This window comes from Oncorhynchus clarkii, chromosome 3 (genome assembly GCF_045791955.1).
Source record: "Oncorhynchus clarkii lewisi isolate Uvic-CL-2024 chromosome 3, UVic_Ocla_1.0, whole genome shotgun sequence".
Taxonomy (NCBI): domain Eukaryota; kingdom Metazoa; phylum Chordata; class Actinopteri; order Salmoniformes; family Salmonidae; genus Oncorhynchus; species Oncorhynchus clarkii.
In genome coordinates, this window is record NC_092149.1 from 66,029,525 (window position 1) to 66,046,732 (window position 17,208).

Genomic DNA, 17,208 nt, shown 5'->3' on the forward strand with positions numbered 1-17,208 from the left:
ATCACACCTCCTTCTCCATGCTTCACGGTGGGAACCACACATGCGGAGGAGATCTGTTCACCTACTCTGCGTCTCACAAAGACATGGCGGTTGGAACCAAAAATCTCAAATTTAGACTCATCAGACCAAAGGACAGATTTCCACTGGACTAATGTCCATTGCTCATGTTTCATGGCCCAAGGAAGTCTCTTCTTCTTATTGGTGTCCTTTAGTAGTGGTTTCTTTGCAGCAATTCAACCACGAAGGCCTGATTCACACAGTCTCCTCTGAACAGTTGATGTTGAGATGTGTCTGTTACTTGAACTCTGAAGCATTTATTTGGGCTGCATTTTCTAAGGCTGGTAACTCTAATGAACTTGTCCTCTGCAGCAGAGGTAACTCTGGGACTTCCTTTCCTGTGGCGGTCCTCATGAGAGCCAGGTTCATCATAGCACTTGATGGTTTTTGTGACTGCACCTTAAGAAATTTTCAAAGGTCTTGAAATGTTCCTCATTGACTGACCTTCATGTCTCAAAGTAATGATGGACTGTCATTTCTCTTTGCTTATTTGAGCTGTTCTTGCCATAATATGGACTTATGGGCTATCTTCTGTATATCACCCCTACCTTGTCACAACACAGCTGATTGGCTCAAACTCATTAACTTTTTATGGCAGGGGGCAGTATTGAGTAGCTTGGATGAATAAGGTTCCCAGAGTAAACTGTCTGCTACTCAGACCCAGTTGCTAATATGCATATTATTAGTAGATTTGGATAGAAAACACTCTGGAGTTTCTAAAACGATTTGAATTATGTCTGTGAGTATAACAGACCTCATATGGCAGGCAAAAACCTGAGAAAAAAATCCAACCAGGAAGTGGGAAATCTGAGGTTTGTAGTTTTTCAACTCATTCCCGATCGAATGCACAGTGTCTATGGGGTCAAATTGCACTTCCCACGGCTTCCACTAGATGTCAACAGTGTTTAGAACCTTGTTTGATGCTTCTACTGTGAAGTGGGGGCGAATGAGAGGGGATTGAGTCAGAGGTCTGGCAGAGAGCCACGAGCTGGCCACGCGCATTCATGTGATAGTTAGCTTGAGTTCCATTGCAATTCTACAGACAAAGGAATTCTCCGGTTGGAACATTATTGAAGATTTATGTTAAAAACAACCGTAAAGATTGATTCTATACAGCGTTTGACATGTTTCTACGGACTGTAACGGAACTTTTGGACTTTTCGTCTGCTCCTAGTGATCGCGCGTCATGAATTTGGATTACTGGGATAAACGCGCGAACAAAAGGAGGTATTTGGACATAAATGATGGACATCATCGAACAAAACAAACATTTATTGTGGAACTGGGATTCCTGGGAGTGCATTCTGATGAGGATCATCAAAGGTAAGTGAATATTTATAATGCTATTTCTGACTTCTGTTGACTACACAACATGGCGGATATCTGTTTGGGTTGTTTTGGTCTCTGAGCGCTGTACTCAGATTATAGCATGGTATTTTTTTTCGGTAAAGCTTTTTTGAAATCTGACACAGCATTTCATTAAGGAGAAGTGGTTCTATAATTCCGTGCATAATAGTTGTATCTTTTATCAATGTTTATTATGAGTATTTCTGTAAATTGATGTGGCTCTCTGCAAAATCACCGGATGTTTTAGAACTACTGAACGTAACGCTACAATGTATACTGAGATTTTTTTTATATAAATATGAACTTTATCGAACAAAACATACATGTATTGTGAAACAATGAAGTCCTATGAGTGTCATCTGATGAAGATCAAAGGTTAGTGATTAATTTATCTCTATTTCTGCTTTTTTGTGACTCCTCTCTTTGGCTGGAAAAATGGCCGTGTTTCTGTGTGACTTGGCTCTGACCTAACATAATCGTTTGGTTTGCTTTCGTCGGAAAGCCTTTTTGAAATCGGAGACTGTGGTGGGATTATCAAGAAGCGTATCTTTAAAATGGTGTAAAATACTTGTATGTTTGAGGAATGTTAATTATGGGATTTCTGTTGTTTTGAATTTGGCGCCCTGCACTTTCACTGGCTGCTGTCATATCGATCCCGTTAGCGGGATCTCAGCCGAAAGAGGTTTTAAGAAGGACAGAAATTCCACAAATTAACTTTTAACAAGGCACACCTGTTAATGGAAATGCATTCCAGGTGACTACCTCATGAAGCTGGTTGAGAGAATGCCAAGATTGTGCAAAGCTGTCATCAAGGCAAAGGGTGGCTACTTTGAAGAATCTTTAATATAAAATATATTTCGATTTGTTTAACACTTTTTTGGTTACTACATTATTCCATATGTGTTATTTCACAGCTTTGATGTCTTCACTATTATTCTACAATGTAGAAAATAGTAACAAATAAAGAAAAACCCTTGAATGAGTAGGTGTGTCCAAAAGTTGTACTGGTACTGTACTTCAGTACAGTACAAGACAGAGTTAGGTCCATTTGAATTCATTCAATTCAGAAAGTTAACTTAAGTTCCTGAATTTAAATGGAATTGACCCCAACCTTGGTACAATATATGTAAATGAACAAAGGGGGCATACATTTGAATTAGGTTGAGTATATGCACAGGTGCTATCCCTGACTACCTGTGTTTGTGAGGAGAGTTCCAGGTGTTTGTTGAGCATGTCTTCAGACTGGGAGAGCAGGGAGCCTGGCTCAGTGTTGCTGGAGAGGAAACAGTTGCTGCTCTTTAGCCACACCGAGATCTGGGACAGAAAAACATGACTTTTACTTAACTTTATTAGTTCCAAAAAATATATATATTTTTTTATTTCACCTTTATTTAACCAGGTAGGCCAGTTGAGAACAAGGTCTCATTTACAACTGCGACCTGGCGAAGATAAAGCAAAGCAGTGCAACAAACAACACAGAGTTGTTTTCGGCCCCCTTGAACTTTGCGACCTTTTACCACATTTCAGGCTTCAAACATAAAGAGATAAAACTTTATTTTTTTGTGAAGAATCAACAACAAGTGGGACACTTTTTTAACAAATCAAAAACTGAAAAATTGGGTGTGCAAAATTATTCAGCCCCTTTACTTTCAGTGCAGCAAACTCTCTCCAGAAGTTCAGTGAGGATCTCTGAATGATCCAATGTTGACCTAAATGACTAATGATGATAAATACAATCCACCTGTGTGTAATCAAGTCTCCGTATAAATGCACCTGCACTGTGATAGTCTCAGAGGTCCGTTAAAAGCGCAGAGAGCATCATGAAGAACAAGGAACACACCAGGCAGGTCCGAGATACTGTTGTGAAGAAGTTTAAAGCCGGATTTGGATACAAAATTATTTCCTAAGCTTTAAACATCCCAAGGAGCACTGTGCAAGCGATAATATTGAAATGGAAGGAGTATCAGACCACTGCAAATCTACCAAGACCTGGCCGTCCCTCTAAACTTTCAGCTCATACAAGGAGAAGACTGATCAGAGATGCAGCCAAGAGGCCCATGATCACTCTGGATGAACTGCAGAGATCTACAGCTGAGGTGGGAGACTCTGTCCATAGGACAACAATCAGTCGTATATTGCACAAATCTGGCCTTTATGGAAGAGTGGCAAGAAGAAAGCCATTTCTTAAAGATATCCATAAAAAGTGTTGTTTAAAGTTTGCCACAAGCCACCTGGGAGACACACCAAACATGTGGAAGAAGGTGCTCTGGTCAGATGAAACCAAAATTGAACTTTTTGGCAACAATGCAAAACGTTATGTTTGGCGTAAAAGCAACACAGCTGAACACACCATCCCCACTGTCAAACATGGTGGTGGCAGCATCATGGTTTGGGCCTGCTTTTCTTCAGCAGGGACAGGGAAGATGGTTAAAATTGATGGGAAGATGGATGGAGCCAAATACAGGACCATTCTGGAAGAAAACCTGATGGAGTCTGCAAAATACCTGAGACTGGGACGGAGATTTGTCTTCCAACAAGACAATGATCCAAAACATAAAGCAAATTCTACAATGGAATGGTTCAAAAATAAACATATCCTGGTGTTAGAATGGCCAAGTCAAAGTCCAGACCTGAATCCAATCGAAACTGTGGAAAGAACTGAAAACTGTTGTTCACAAATGCTCTCCATCCAACCTCACTGAGCTCGAGCTGTTTTGCAAGGAGGAATGGGAAAAAATGTCAGTCCCTCGATGTGCAAAACTGATAGAGACATACCCCAAGCGACTTACAGCTGTAATCGCAGCAAAAGGTGGCGCTACAAAGTATTAACTTAAGGGGGCTGAATAATTTTGCACGCCCAATTTTTCAGTTTTTGATTTGTTAAAAACGTTTGAAATATCCAATAAATGTCGTTCCTCTTCATGATTGTGTCCCACTTGTTGTTGATTCTTCACAAAAAAATACAGTTTTATATCTTTATGTTTGAAGCCTGAAATGTGGCAAAAGGTCGCAAAGTTCAAAGGGGCCGAATACTTTCGCAAGGCACTGTATACAGAGAAAAGAGTCAGCCTGAGAATTGAACCCTGTGGCACCCCCATAGAGACTGCCAGAGGTCCGGACAACAGGCCCTCCGATTTGACACACCGAACTCTGTGTGAGAAGTAGTTGGTGAACCAGGCGAGGCAGTCATTTGAGAAACCAAGGCTGTTGAGTCTGCCGATAATAATGCTGTGATTGACAGAGTCAAAAGCCCTGGCCAAGTCGATGAATACGGCTGCACAGTATTGTCTTTTATCGATGGCGGTTATGATGTTGTTTAGGACCTTGAGCGTGGTTGGGGTGCACCCATGACCGGCTCGGAAACCAGATTGCATAGCGGAGAAGGTACGGTGGGATTCAAAACAATTCAGTCAAATGCAGTCAACTGAAATAGATGGAAATGTACACACATATAAAAGCATTGGCAGTTGACTGTAGGCTGTCAACTAGCCTCACAATACGGCTGAAAAGGACCAATCTGACTTTAGATCTTCTTAACTCAAAACTTTTGTGTACCTTTCCTAAATTATATGCAATCGTCTAAGTTGCACATGCTTATTTCAACTCTGAATCAGGCCCAATGAGACTAGCAGTGGGCTTACACATCAATAGGAATACAATAAAAAAGATAGCTTAGGTTGTGTCCCAAATGACACCTTATTCCCTGTATTGTGCACTACATTTGACCAGAGCCCTATGGGTCCTGGTCAAAGGTAGTGCACTATAGAGGGAATAGGCTGTGCCATTTGGGACACAACCTAAGACTTGTGTGTACCTTGTCTATGAGGTCTTCACATGTGGACACCAGCTGCTGTCTCTTGGCTGCCAGTGCTCGGTGGGCGTGGCATTCCCGGCTCAGAGTATCAACCCGGTCTCTCACATATCCCAGCATCCTTTTCACCCCTTCCACTTGGGTGCTAGAAATACAGTAAGAGCCATGTATGCTGTCAAATGCTCCATGTAGTAATAATAATATCTGCAATCTTGATCGATCATCCGTCTATCAAAATAAAGGCCTATTTTGCCTCACATACAGTTTAACAAGCATATTTAAAATCTTCGTTTTGCTACACCAGCAATAAGCAAGCTGTGGTGATACTTGACCACCGCAGGTTTTAAACTTGACTAGGGTGGCAGTAAAGTTTTGAGTCTGAGGACTGAGGATGTCCTAATATGGATGCCGTGCACTTTACCTCTGTGGGTCAACCTTCTGCAGTATGAGCTGTCCTCTCTGAAGAGGGTCGGTGGCTGACTCTTTAATGCTTCGCAGCAGCTCCTCGTGCTTTTTGGCCAACTTAGGCAACCGTAGTGTCTGGCTCTTCAACCCCTTTAGTTTACTCTCAACAGTTCCCAGGACCCCAAAAGCCTGAAAAAACAGAAATGAGAGGATAGGGCATTGTACATAAAAGTAATCATGTAAACATGATAGTTCAGTTAACCGGAAGTCCTGAGTAAATGTAATGTTTCTCATTATAATAAAAAAAAAAATGTATGGTGTAGTTATGTATGGTGTAGATGGCACAAATGTGCCCTTAATGTCCACTTGAGGGCAGCATATTCAAATACAAGTCAAGTCACTAGTTCACTATGCTGTGTAAGGACCTCAAAGACTTAGTGCTTGAATAATAATTACTCTTCACATATTTGTAGGGCACATGATTGGTACAGTAAATACCTTGTTGGCACTGCTAAAGAACTTGTTGCTTTCCTGAATGTGATATCTACGGTTACATAGCTACCTCATTGGTACTGCTATAGAAGGTGATATGATATGATGATGATGACATGTATAGCAGGTTGTGTGAGAGCGTAACGCATTGGCAGTAGCTGGTCTGTTTTCCTTGTTTTAACGTTTTCCTGCGGTGGGTTAAATCAATAGTGTTTCTTGGTGTTCTTAAACAAATCTACCATGAAACAAAAGTATACACCTCACATTCAGTACCAGGCAAAAGTTTGGACACACCTACTCATTCAAGATTTTCTTTGTTTTTACTATTTTCTACATTGTAGAATAATAGTGAAGACATCAAAACTATGAAATAACACATATGGAATCATGTAGTAACCACAAATGTGTTAAACAAATCCAAATATATTTTATATTAAATATTCTTCAAAGTAGCCACCCTTTGCCATGATGACAGCTTTGCACGGTCTTGGCATTCTCTCAAACAGCTTCATGAGGTAGTCACCTGGAATTAATTTCAATTAACAGGTGTGCCTTGTTAAAAGTTAATTTGTGGAATTTCTTTCCTTCTTTAATGCCTTTGAGCCAATCAGCTGTGTTGTGACAAGGTAGGAGTGATATACAGAAGACAGCCCTATTTGGTAAAAGACCGAGTCCATATTATGGCAAGAACTGCTCAAATAAGCAAAGAGAAACAACAGTCCATCATTACTTTAAAACATTTTAAGAAATTTGAAAGTTCCTTCAAGTGCATTCACAAAAACCATCAAGCGCCATGCTGAAACTGCCTCATGAGGACCTCCACAGGAAAGGAAGACCCAGAGTTACCTCTGCTGCAGAGGATAAGTACATTAGAGTTACCAGCCTCAGAAATTCTCAGCTCACAGAGAGGGAGCTTCACAGAGTTCAAGTAACCGACACGTCTCAACATCAACTGTACAGAGGAGACTGTGTGAATCAGGCCTTCATGGTCGAATTGCTGCAAAGAAACTACTAAAAGACACCAATAAAAAGAAACGACTTGCTTGGGCCATGAAACACGAGCAATGGACATTAGACCAGTGGAAATCTGTCCTTTGGGCTGATAAGTCTAAATTTTAGATTTTTGGTTCCAACCGCCGTGTCTTTGTGAGACGCAGAGTAGGTAAGCGTATGATCTCCTCATGTGTGGTTCACACCGTGAAGCATGGAGGAGGTGGTGTGATGGTGCTTTGCTGGTGACACTCTCAGTGATTTATTTAAAATTCAAGGCATACTTAACCATCATGGCTACAACATCATTCTGCAGCGATACACCTTCCCATCTGGTTTGAGCTTAGTGGGACTATAATTTGTTTTTCAACAGGACAATGACCCAAAACACACCTCCAGGATGTGTAAGGGCTATTTGATCAAGGATAATGATGGAGTGCTGCATCAGATGGCCAGGCCTCCACAATCACCTGACCTCAACCCAATGGAGATGATTTAGGATGAGTTGGACCGCAGAGTGAAGGAAAATCAGCCAACAATTGCTCAGCATATGTGGGAACTCCTTCAAGATGGTTGTAAAAGCATTCCAGGTGAAGCTGGACGAGAGAATGCCAAGGGAATGCCAAGGGTGTTACTACATGATTCCATACAGTGGGGCAAACAAGTATTTAGTCAGCCACCAATTGTGCACGTTCTCCCACTTAATAAGATGAGAGAGGCCTGTAATTTTTATCATAGGTACACTTCAACTCTGACAGACAAAATGAGAAAAAAAATCCAGAAAATCACATTGTAGGATTTTTAATGAATTTATTTGCAAATTATGGTGGAAAATAAGTATTTGGTCACCTACAAACAAGCAAGATTTCTGGCTCTCACAGACCTGTAACTTCTTCTTTAAGAGGCTCCTCTGTCCTCCACTCGTTACCTGTATTAATGGCACCTGTTTGAACTTGTTATCAGTATAAAAGACACCTGTCCACAACCTCAAACAGTCACACTCCAAACTCCACTATGGCCAAGACCAAAGAGCTGTCAAAGGACACCAGAAACAAAATTGTAGACCTGCACCAGGCTGGGAAGACTGGATCTGCAATAGGTAAGCAGCTTGGTTTGAAGAACTCAACTGTGGGAGCAATTATTAGGAAATGGAAGACATACAAAACCACTGATAATCTCCCTCGATCTGGGGCTCCACGCAAGATCTCACCCCGTGGGGTCAAAATGATCACAAGAACGGTGAGCAAAAATCCCAGAACCACACGGGGGGACCTAGTGAATGGCCTGCAGAGAGCTGGGACCAAAGTAACAAAGCCTACCATCAGTAACACACTACGCCGCCAGGGACTCAAATCCTGCAGTGCCAGACGTGTCCCCCTGCTTAAGCCAGTACATGTCCAGGCCCGTCTGAAGTTTGCTAGAGAGCATTTGGATGATCCAGAAGAAGATTGTGAGAATGTCATATAGTCAGATGAAACCAAAATATAACTTTTTGGTAAAAACTCAACTCGTCATGTTTGGAGGACAAAGAATGATGAGTTGCATCCAAAGAACACCATACCTACTGTGAAGCATGGGGGTGGAAACATCATCCTTTGGGGCTGTTTTTCTGCAAAGGGACCAGGACGACTGATCCGTGTAAAGGAAAGAATGAATGGGGGCATGTATCGTGAGATTTTGAGTGAAACTCTCCTTCCATCAGCAAGGGCATTGACGGTGAAACGTGGCTGGGTCTTTCAGCATGACAATGATCCCAAACACACCGCCCGGGCAACGAAGGAGTGGCTTCGTAAGAAGCATTTCAAGGTCCTGGAGTGGCCTAGCCAGTCTCCAGATCTCAACCCCATAGAAAATCTTTGGAGGGAGTTGAAAGTCCGTGTTGCCCAGCAACAGCCCCAAAACATCACTGCTCTAGAGGAGATATGCATGGAGGAATGGGCCAAAATACTAGCAACAGTGTGTGAAAACCTTGTGAAGACTTACAGAAAACGCTCTGTCATTGCCAACAAAGGGTGTATAACAAAGTATTGAGATAAACTTTTGTTATTGACCAAATACTTATTTTCCACCATAATTTGCAAATAAATTCATTAAAATTCTTACAATGTGATTTTCTGGAGAAAAAAAATCTAATTTTGTCTGTCATAGTTGAAGTGTACCTATGATGAAAATTATAGGCCTCTCATCTTTTTAAGTGGGAGAACTTGCACAATTGGTGGCTGACTAAATACTTTTTTGCCCCACTGTATGTGTTATTTCATAGTTTTGATGTCTTCACTATTTTTCAATGTAGAATAATCATTTTTTTTTTTACAATGTAAAATAAAAACTTTTGACTGGTACTGTACATGGTTATGGGCTTAAGAAGACTCCTGTACTTTGAAATGTATTACATTTTGAGTTTGCATACCAATATTCCACTTTATGTAAATCACAGAAGACTGAAATATAACAAAACCATTTGACATAGAAACACTGGATTTTCAGCGGGTTTTTTAAAGTAAGGTTGACTAATTATGAAATTGTGAAAAATATTAATAACATTCCACCACGAGAGAGCAATTTGGTCATTTGACTGCAGGAAAGATAATACATAGACATTCCAACTAAATAAATACTTTTTAATAGCTATCTGGCAAGAGCGTCCTCACATAATTTTTTTGTTAATTTTTTTGTTAATTTTTTTGTTAAAGCTACAGTACCTTATTGGCACAGTATATGTGGCACATTATACTGTATCTACAGTTACTATCTTGTTGGCACTAATAAAGACTGCATTGCTCTCCTGAAGGTCATATGTACAGTTTTTGGTACCTTGTTGGTACGGACTCATGTATTTCCTGAAGGTTACATGTACACTAGTATAGATATAGAACCGTTCTCTCTCTATGTTCACTAATTAGTAACTACTATCTTGACCCTGCTTATTTGTCACCACAAGACAGAAGTTACTGTACCTTGTTGACACTTTTAAATAAGGTGTTGCTCTCCTGTAGGTGATATGTATAGCTACACCAGCTACCTTCTACTACTACTGTACCACACTCTCCTAAAGGGGTTATGTCAAATCAAATCAAAGTTTATTTGTCACGTGCGCCGAATACAACAGGTGTAAACCTTAGAGTGAAATGCTTATTTACAGGCTCTAACCAATGGTGCGGGGAAAAAAAGGTGTGTGTGTGTGTGTGTGTGTGTGTGTGTGTGTGTGTGTGTGTGTGTGTGTGTGTGTGTAAGTAAGTAAAGAAATAAATTGAAAAAAGAGTAGCAAGGCTATATACAGACACCTGTTAGTCAGGCTTATTGAGGTAGTATGTACATGTAGGTATTGTTAAAGTGACTATGCATATATGATGAACAGAGAGTAGCAGAAGCGTAAAAAGAGGGGTTGGCGGGTGGTGGGACACAATGCAGATAGACCGGTTAGCCAATGTGCGGGAGGGGCAAATTTAGGTAGTATGTACATGAATGTATAGTTAAAGTGACTATGCATATAAGATAAACAGAGAGTAGCAGCAGCGTAAAAGAGGGGTTGGGGGAGGCACACAATGCAAATAGTCCGGGTAACCATTTGGTTACCTGTTCAGGAGTCTTATGGATTGGGGGTAAAAACTGTTGAGAAGCCTTTTGTCCTAGACTTGGCGCTTTGGTACCGCTTGCCATGCGGTAGTAGAGAGAACAGTCTATGACTGGGGTGGCTGGGGTCTTTGACAATTTTTAGGGCCTTCCTCTGACACCGGCTGGTGTAGAGGTCCTGGATTGCAGGCAGCTTTGCCCCAGTGATGTACTGGGCTGTACGCACTACCCTCTGAAGTGCCTTGCGGTCAGAGGCCGAGCAATTGCCAATTGCCGTACCAGGCAGTGCTGCAACCAGTCAGGATGCTCTCGATGTTGCAGCTGTAGAAACTTTTGAGGATCTCAGGACCCAAGCCAAATCTTTTTAGTTTCCTGAGAGGGAATAGGCTTTGTCGTGCCCTCTTCACGACTGTCTTGGTGGGTTTGGACCAATCTAGTTTGTTGTTGATGTGGACACTAAGCAATTTGAAGCTCTCCACCTGCTCCACTACAGCCCCGTCGATGAGAATGGGGACCACACGGCCAGGTCTCTGACCTCCTACCTATAGGCTGTCTCGTCGTTGTCGGTTATCAGGCCTACCACTGTTGTGTCATCAGTAAACTTAATGATGGTGTTGGAGTCGTGCCTGGCCATGCAGTCGCGGGTGAACAGGGAGTATAGGATAGGACTGAGCACGCACCCCTGGGGAGCTCCAGTGTTGAGGATCAGAATGGCAGATGTGTTGCTACCTACCCTCACCACCTGGGGGCGGCCTGTCAAGAAGTCCAGGATCCAGTTGCAGAGGTAGGTGTCCCTTTTGTCCAGGTGGGAAAGGGCAGTGTGGAGTGCAATAGAGATTGCATCACCTGTGGATGGGTGCTATGCAAATTGAAGTGGGTCTAGGGTTTCTGGCATAATGGTGTTGATGTGAGCCATTACCAGCCTTTCAAAGCACTTCATATATATATATTGATATTGCCCTGTCGCAAGAAACTCATTTGGATGATAAGGAGCACCTGAAATTACAACAAGGGGGGTTTGGTCAAGTGTTTTTCTCATAATTTACACCCAGAAGTAGAGGTGTAGCAATTCTGGTGAAAAATAACTTACCACTTAAGGTCTTGAATTGTGTGAAAGATAAATTTGGTCGCTTTGTTATAATTAATGGTACTTTACAAGGGCAGAACATTTCCATAATGAATATTTACTTCCCCCCTGCTCACCCCCCTGATTTCCTCACTAAGGTATTTCTAGACTTTTCAGAATTAAACTCGGACACTGCAGTGGTTGGAGGAGATTTTAACTGCTTGTTGAACCCCCTTATTGATAAGTTTCCCAGCGGTATAGCTTCACTCTCTCCTTAAGCTAAGTCACTTAAAGCTATTTGTGATGATCTGGGGTATGCGGATGTCTGGAGAGCTTTTCATCCCTCCAATAGAGAGTTCACTTTTTTCTCTGCACCTCATGGATGTCAGACTAGAATAGATTACTTGTTTATGCCCAGGACGTCTTTGCAGTCTGTTTTATCCGCTAGGATAAGAAGCATGGTCATATCTGATCATGCTGAGGTGATCCTGGACATAAAACTCAACGGGGCATTCAATCGGTCAAGACATTGGAGGTTGAATACCACCATTTTTAAAGACCATACATTCACATCATATTTTATTTCAGAGTAACCCATTGGTAACCCTGATGTGTCTGTCATTGAAAGAATGCTTTTTTTTTCCCACAAAGGAAAATGTCTGTAAGTCTGTTTTATGATACTTTAAGGTCCTTTTCTGCTATCAACACACAGAGGGTGAAACAAGTGTGGGAGAAAGAATTGTCTGTTACTATTGACGAAGAGATGTGGGAGGATTTTTGGAGATATGCAAAAACAATATCTATATGTAATCGCACTAGAGCAATCCAATTAAGAATAATACACAGATTGCATATATCCCCAAATCGCAGACATGCTTTTAGCCCCACTTCCTCTACCCTCAGTGTCTTAAATGCAAAACTGCTACAGGCACCCTAACACATTGTTTATGGTCATGTACCAAAATACAAAGATACTGGTCTGGTGTTCTGCAAGAAATTGAAAAGATCCTAGGGGTTGATCTAGAATTGGACCCAGTTTCTTTACTGTTAGGTCTCCCTAGTAGGCATGTTACTTCGGTGGGTAAAAGGAGGCTTTACAACATCCTTACCTTCGCAGCGAGGAAAAACATCCTTTTACAGTGGATTAGTGATAAGGTTCCTTCTATTAAAGATTGGCATAAGATACTATTTGAATGGGTGCCTCTGGAATATCTGACATGTACATTGCATTCTAAAACAGACCAGTTCTACAAAGTATGGGAACCTTATCTAAATTACCTAGAACCTGAGGTATCAGCTATTATGCTGCAAGGATTCTCTTAGAATGGCGGGGATCGATGTATTTCAGAACTACACTGTGGAACCTAACTTCTTGGTTTAAACTGAGCTTTTTTGTTTAATTTCTGTTTGTAAGTTTGTTTGAAATGTATGTATTGAGAGACGCAATGATGGGGATGGGGTGAGAGAAGCACCGAGCGGGAAGAGGAAAATGGTGTACGTATGTATGGGTGTGTGTGGTATGTATGTATGTGTGTGTATGTATGTGTGTATGCATATATATGTGTATATGCATGTGTGTATGTGTATATATATATGTTTATATATATATGCGTAGGTATGTGTAAGTGAGTGCTGTTTTCTTTTGTGTTTTTTTTTTGTGTGCTTTGTCTCTGTTGTTGTATCTCATAATATGGGTGAAAATTGTGAAATTCCAATAAAAAATATTGTTACAAAAAAAAAGAATCAATGGGTACATATCATTAATTTATAAGTTCAACTAAGTTTAACTTTCAAACCCACGCAAGTGGGTTCATTTTAGGTTATAATTTTTCCTTTTCGTTCTCAGTTACCGTACCTTGTTGGCGCTGCTAAAGAACGCATTGCTCTCCTGTAAGTGTGCGAGGCGGCCCATCATCAGGTTCCAGAAGTGCTCGTGCAGGGCTCTGAGAGCCAGACTCCTCTCAGAGACATGTCCCGTCTCAGCCCGGCCCTCTGCTTCCCCCGCTAGCAGCTCTGAGGCCTTGGCCAGCAACTTCTCCACCAACTCACTCCAGTCCTGCAGGACAGGATGCAGGCACACGCAAACACACACACACAGACACACAAACACAACATGCATTATTATAAGAGCACAGTATGACTGATATCAGAAGAACTAACATACTTTTTGAGAAGGTCCAGTCACACAAATTCCCTAGGTGGCAAAACGCCGTATGGATATTGTCATTTATCGGCATAGTAACAAACCCTCACCTCTCAACCCATGCAACCCCAAACTGTTCAAACTGTTTACACCCCTCTTGAGATCAAATAAATTGCAGTTTTAAAGCACATTTCCTGCAATTCTACACATTGTGCCATGGAGCGATAGGAACATTTAGCCGTTTTAAAGGACATTTCTTGCAATTCTACACATTTTCCATGTCTATTGTGTGATACAACGAATCAAATGAAAATAACAGTCAAAACCTTAGCAAATTTGTTCCCCATAATATACTCATATTTAAAGTATCATACCTTGGCTTTTTCTTCAAACTTCTTGTATTCCTGAAGGAGCTCTTCATTTTCAGTGAGAGTTGAGCCCAAATGATCTCTTTCAAAGTACAAGTCAGCATTGCTCTTGAACCAGTTGGTTACCTGAAAAGAATACAATGTATTATCACTACAATCAGTTATTCATGACCTTATACTTGGGTAAAGGTTCAATAGATCAGGTAACATGTTACTACAAATGAATAGTTATATGCTTCATGACTGCTCTCCCTGACACTAAGCAGTGGATGCATGTTTACAGACGTTCTTAGCCAGAGCTACTGCCAATAGTGAGTGCATACAGGGATTGAAACCACAACCCTGGCGGTGCATGCTCCTGAGTGGCGCAGCGTTCCAAGGCACAGCATGTCTGTGCTAAAGGCGCCACTACAGACCCTGGTTTGAATCCAGGCTGTATTACAACCAGCCTTGATTGGGAGTCCCATAGGGCTGAGCACAGTTGAACCAGCGTCGTCCGTGTTAGGGTTTGGCCAGGGTAGGCCATCATTGTAAATAAGAATTTGTTCTTAACAGACTTTCCTAGTTAAATAAATAAAATAAAATGCTCTACCAACTGAATCACACGTGATAGAGTAGCAAGCCTTTATGAAGCACAGCCAGAGACATCTGTGCTTTCATCATCTTAACACGACCCCTTATGGCTCAACAAGACTGATGGTATCATATTTTCCTAGGTAAGTATTCTCAGTTCAATATCAGATACACTTTCTAATACCATACTTATTATCCAAAGGTCATGCCACATAACATTATTGTCTACTTGCATATAAGGTAGGTAAAGGTTTTAAGTAAAAAGTCGATTTCTAACATGGATTGATCTTGGATATTGACATTTCGTGACTCACTTCCTGTTCCTGCCGATCCCATTGGTAGATGCTGAGGATGACTTCCAGGTCAAGGAGCTGCTGCTTCATGTGCTGGTCTACCTGTCTCCTCCTGTCCTGCAGTATCTCCATAAGACTTTCCACCCGGCCACAGCTGCTGTGAGCCCCCTGCAAAGCCTCGCTCCTCTGTAGAGCCTCCTCTGTCTGGAACTCTCTCAGGAAGTCTAGAAGATCACGGCTCTTATTCAGAACCAGCATGGACTTCTCCAGGAGACCTGGGGGGGAGGGAGGGAGGGACAGAGGGAGGGAAAGAGAGAGGAGAGAGAGAGAGGAAAGAATGGTTTATTTACTATTACTTGAAAGCATTTCATAGTACCAATAGCTGCAAAGAGCTGAATTACTTCATACTGTAACATTTACAATTTTCTCATTAGAAAGACACTCTTGTTTATAACCAGCATTGACTTCTCCAGTAGACCCGAGGGACAGATATGGGTCAGAATAGGAAAGTATGATTTCATTTGCACATACAACATCTTTGAGCAGACGCTGGTCATGTGTAACAATATGTATACTCCTCCACGTATTTATTTGGATAGTGAAGCTAAAAAGTTTAATTTGTCTCTATACTCCAGCATTTTGGATTTGAGATCAAATATTTTATATGAGGCGACAGTACAGAATGTCACCTTTTATTTTAGAGTATTTTCATAATAAAACAAATAATCTTTATTTAACCAGGTAGGCTAGTTGAGAACAAGTTCACATTTACAACTGCGACCTGGCCAAGATAAAGCAAAGCAGTGCGACACAAACAACACAAAGTTACACATGGAATAAACAAGCGTACAGTCAATAACACAATAGAAAAAAATAAAGTCTATATACAGTGTGTGCAAATGGCGTGAGGAGGTGAGGCAATAAATAGGCCATAGTAGCGAAATAATTACAATTTAGCAAATGAACACTGGAGTGATAGATGTGCAGATGATGATGTGCAAGTAGAGATACTGGTGTGCAAAAGAGCAGAAAAGTAAATAAAAACAATATGGGGATGAGGTAGGTAGATTGGATTGGTTATTTACAGATGGGCTGCAGCAATCGGTTAGCTGCTCAGATAGATTATGTTTGTACATATCTGTTTTACCGTTTAGAAATTAATACACTTTATGTATCCAACAATTGTGAAAGTGTCATAAGTATTTGGACTAATTCATTCAATTCAGTCAAAATGTTTGGATTTGGTCCCATATTCCTAGGACACAATGACTACATCATGCTTGTGACTACAAACTTGTTGGATGCATTTGCAGTTTGTTTTGGTTGCGTTTCAGATTATGTTGTGCGCAATAGAAATTAATGGTAGTTAATGTATTGTGTCATTTTGGAGTCACTTTTATTGTAAATAAGAATACAATATGTTTCTAAACACCTGAATGAAACTTGAATAATGATGAGTGAGAAATGTACAGATGCACAAAGATCATGCCCACAAAACATGCTAACCTCTCACCATTACCAATAACAGGGGAGGTTATACTTTTTGGTGGGCATAATGTTTATGCCTCTGTATCTTTCTCACTCATTATTCACAATTCATTCAGGATTACCTGTAATCATGGTAGCATCCACACTAATGTAGAAGTTTCAGAAACATATTTTATTCTATTCTTATTTACAATAAAAGTGACTCCAAAATGACACAATACATTATTTACCATTCATTTCTATTGGGCACAACATAATACGAAACACAACCAAAACAAACTGCAAATGCATCCAACAAGTTTGTCGAGTCACAAGCTTGATGTGGTCATTGTGTGCTAAGAATATGGGACCAAATACAAAACTCTTTACCAAATTGAATGAATTTGTCTAAATACTTAGACACCTTCAAATGGGGTGGATTAGATACATAAAGTGCTTTCATTTCTCAACGGTAAAACAGATATGTATGAAAATACCCTCAAATAAAAGGAGACATTCTGTACTGCCGCCTCACATGTTATCTAAAATCCAAAATGCTGGAGTATAAAGCTAAATTAAAAGTTTGATCCAGCTTTGGGCCGCGTAAATACATCTGTTATAGA

General features: G+C 40.9%; 1 protein-coding gene across 2 annotated transcripts in view; it reads right to left on the reverse strand.

Annotated features, from left to right (window-relative positions):
- LOC139401517 (coiled-coil domain-containing protein 141-like) overlaps positions 1 to 17,208 on the reverse strand; it is a 49,542-nt gene that overhangs the window by 17,470 nt on the left and 14,864 nt on the right. For both annotated transcript variants that reach the window (XR_011633001.1, XM_071145710.1), the window contains exons 5-10: positions 15,140 to 15,393; positions 14,259 to 14,378; positions 13,597 to 13,797; positions 5,637 to 5,809; positions 5,219 to 5,360; positions 2,599 to 2,718 (exon numbers count right to left, since the gene is read on the reverse strand). Coding sequence is in view for 1 of the 2 variants with exons in the window: in XM_071145710.1 (XP_071001811.1) it covers positions 2,599 to 2,718; positions 5,219 to 5,360; positions 5,637 to 5,809; positions 13,597 to 13,797; positions 14,259 to 14,378; positions 15,140 to 15,393 (1,010 nt within the window). In the remaining variant the exon portion in view is untranslated. The remainder of the gene's footprint in view (positions 1 to 2,598; positions 2,719 to 5,218; positions 5,361 to 5,636; positions 5,810 to 13,596; positions 13,798 to 14,258; positions 14,379 to 15,139; positions 15,394 to 17,208) is intronic.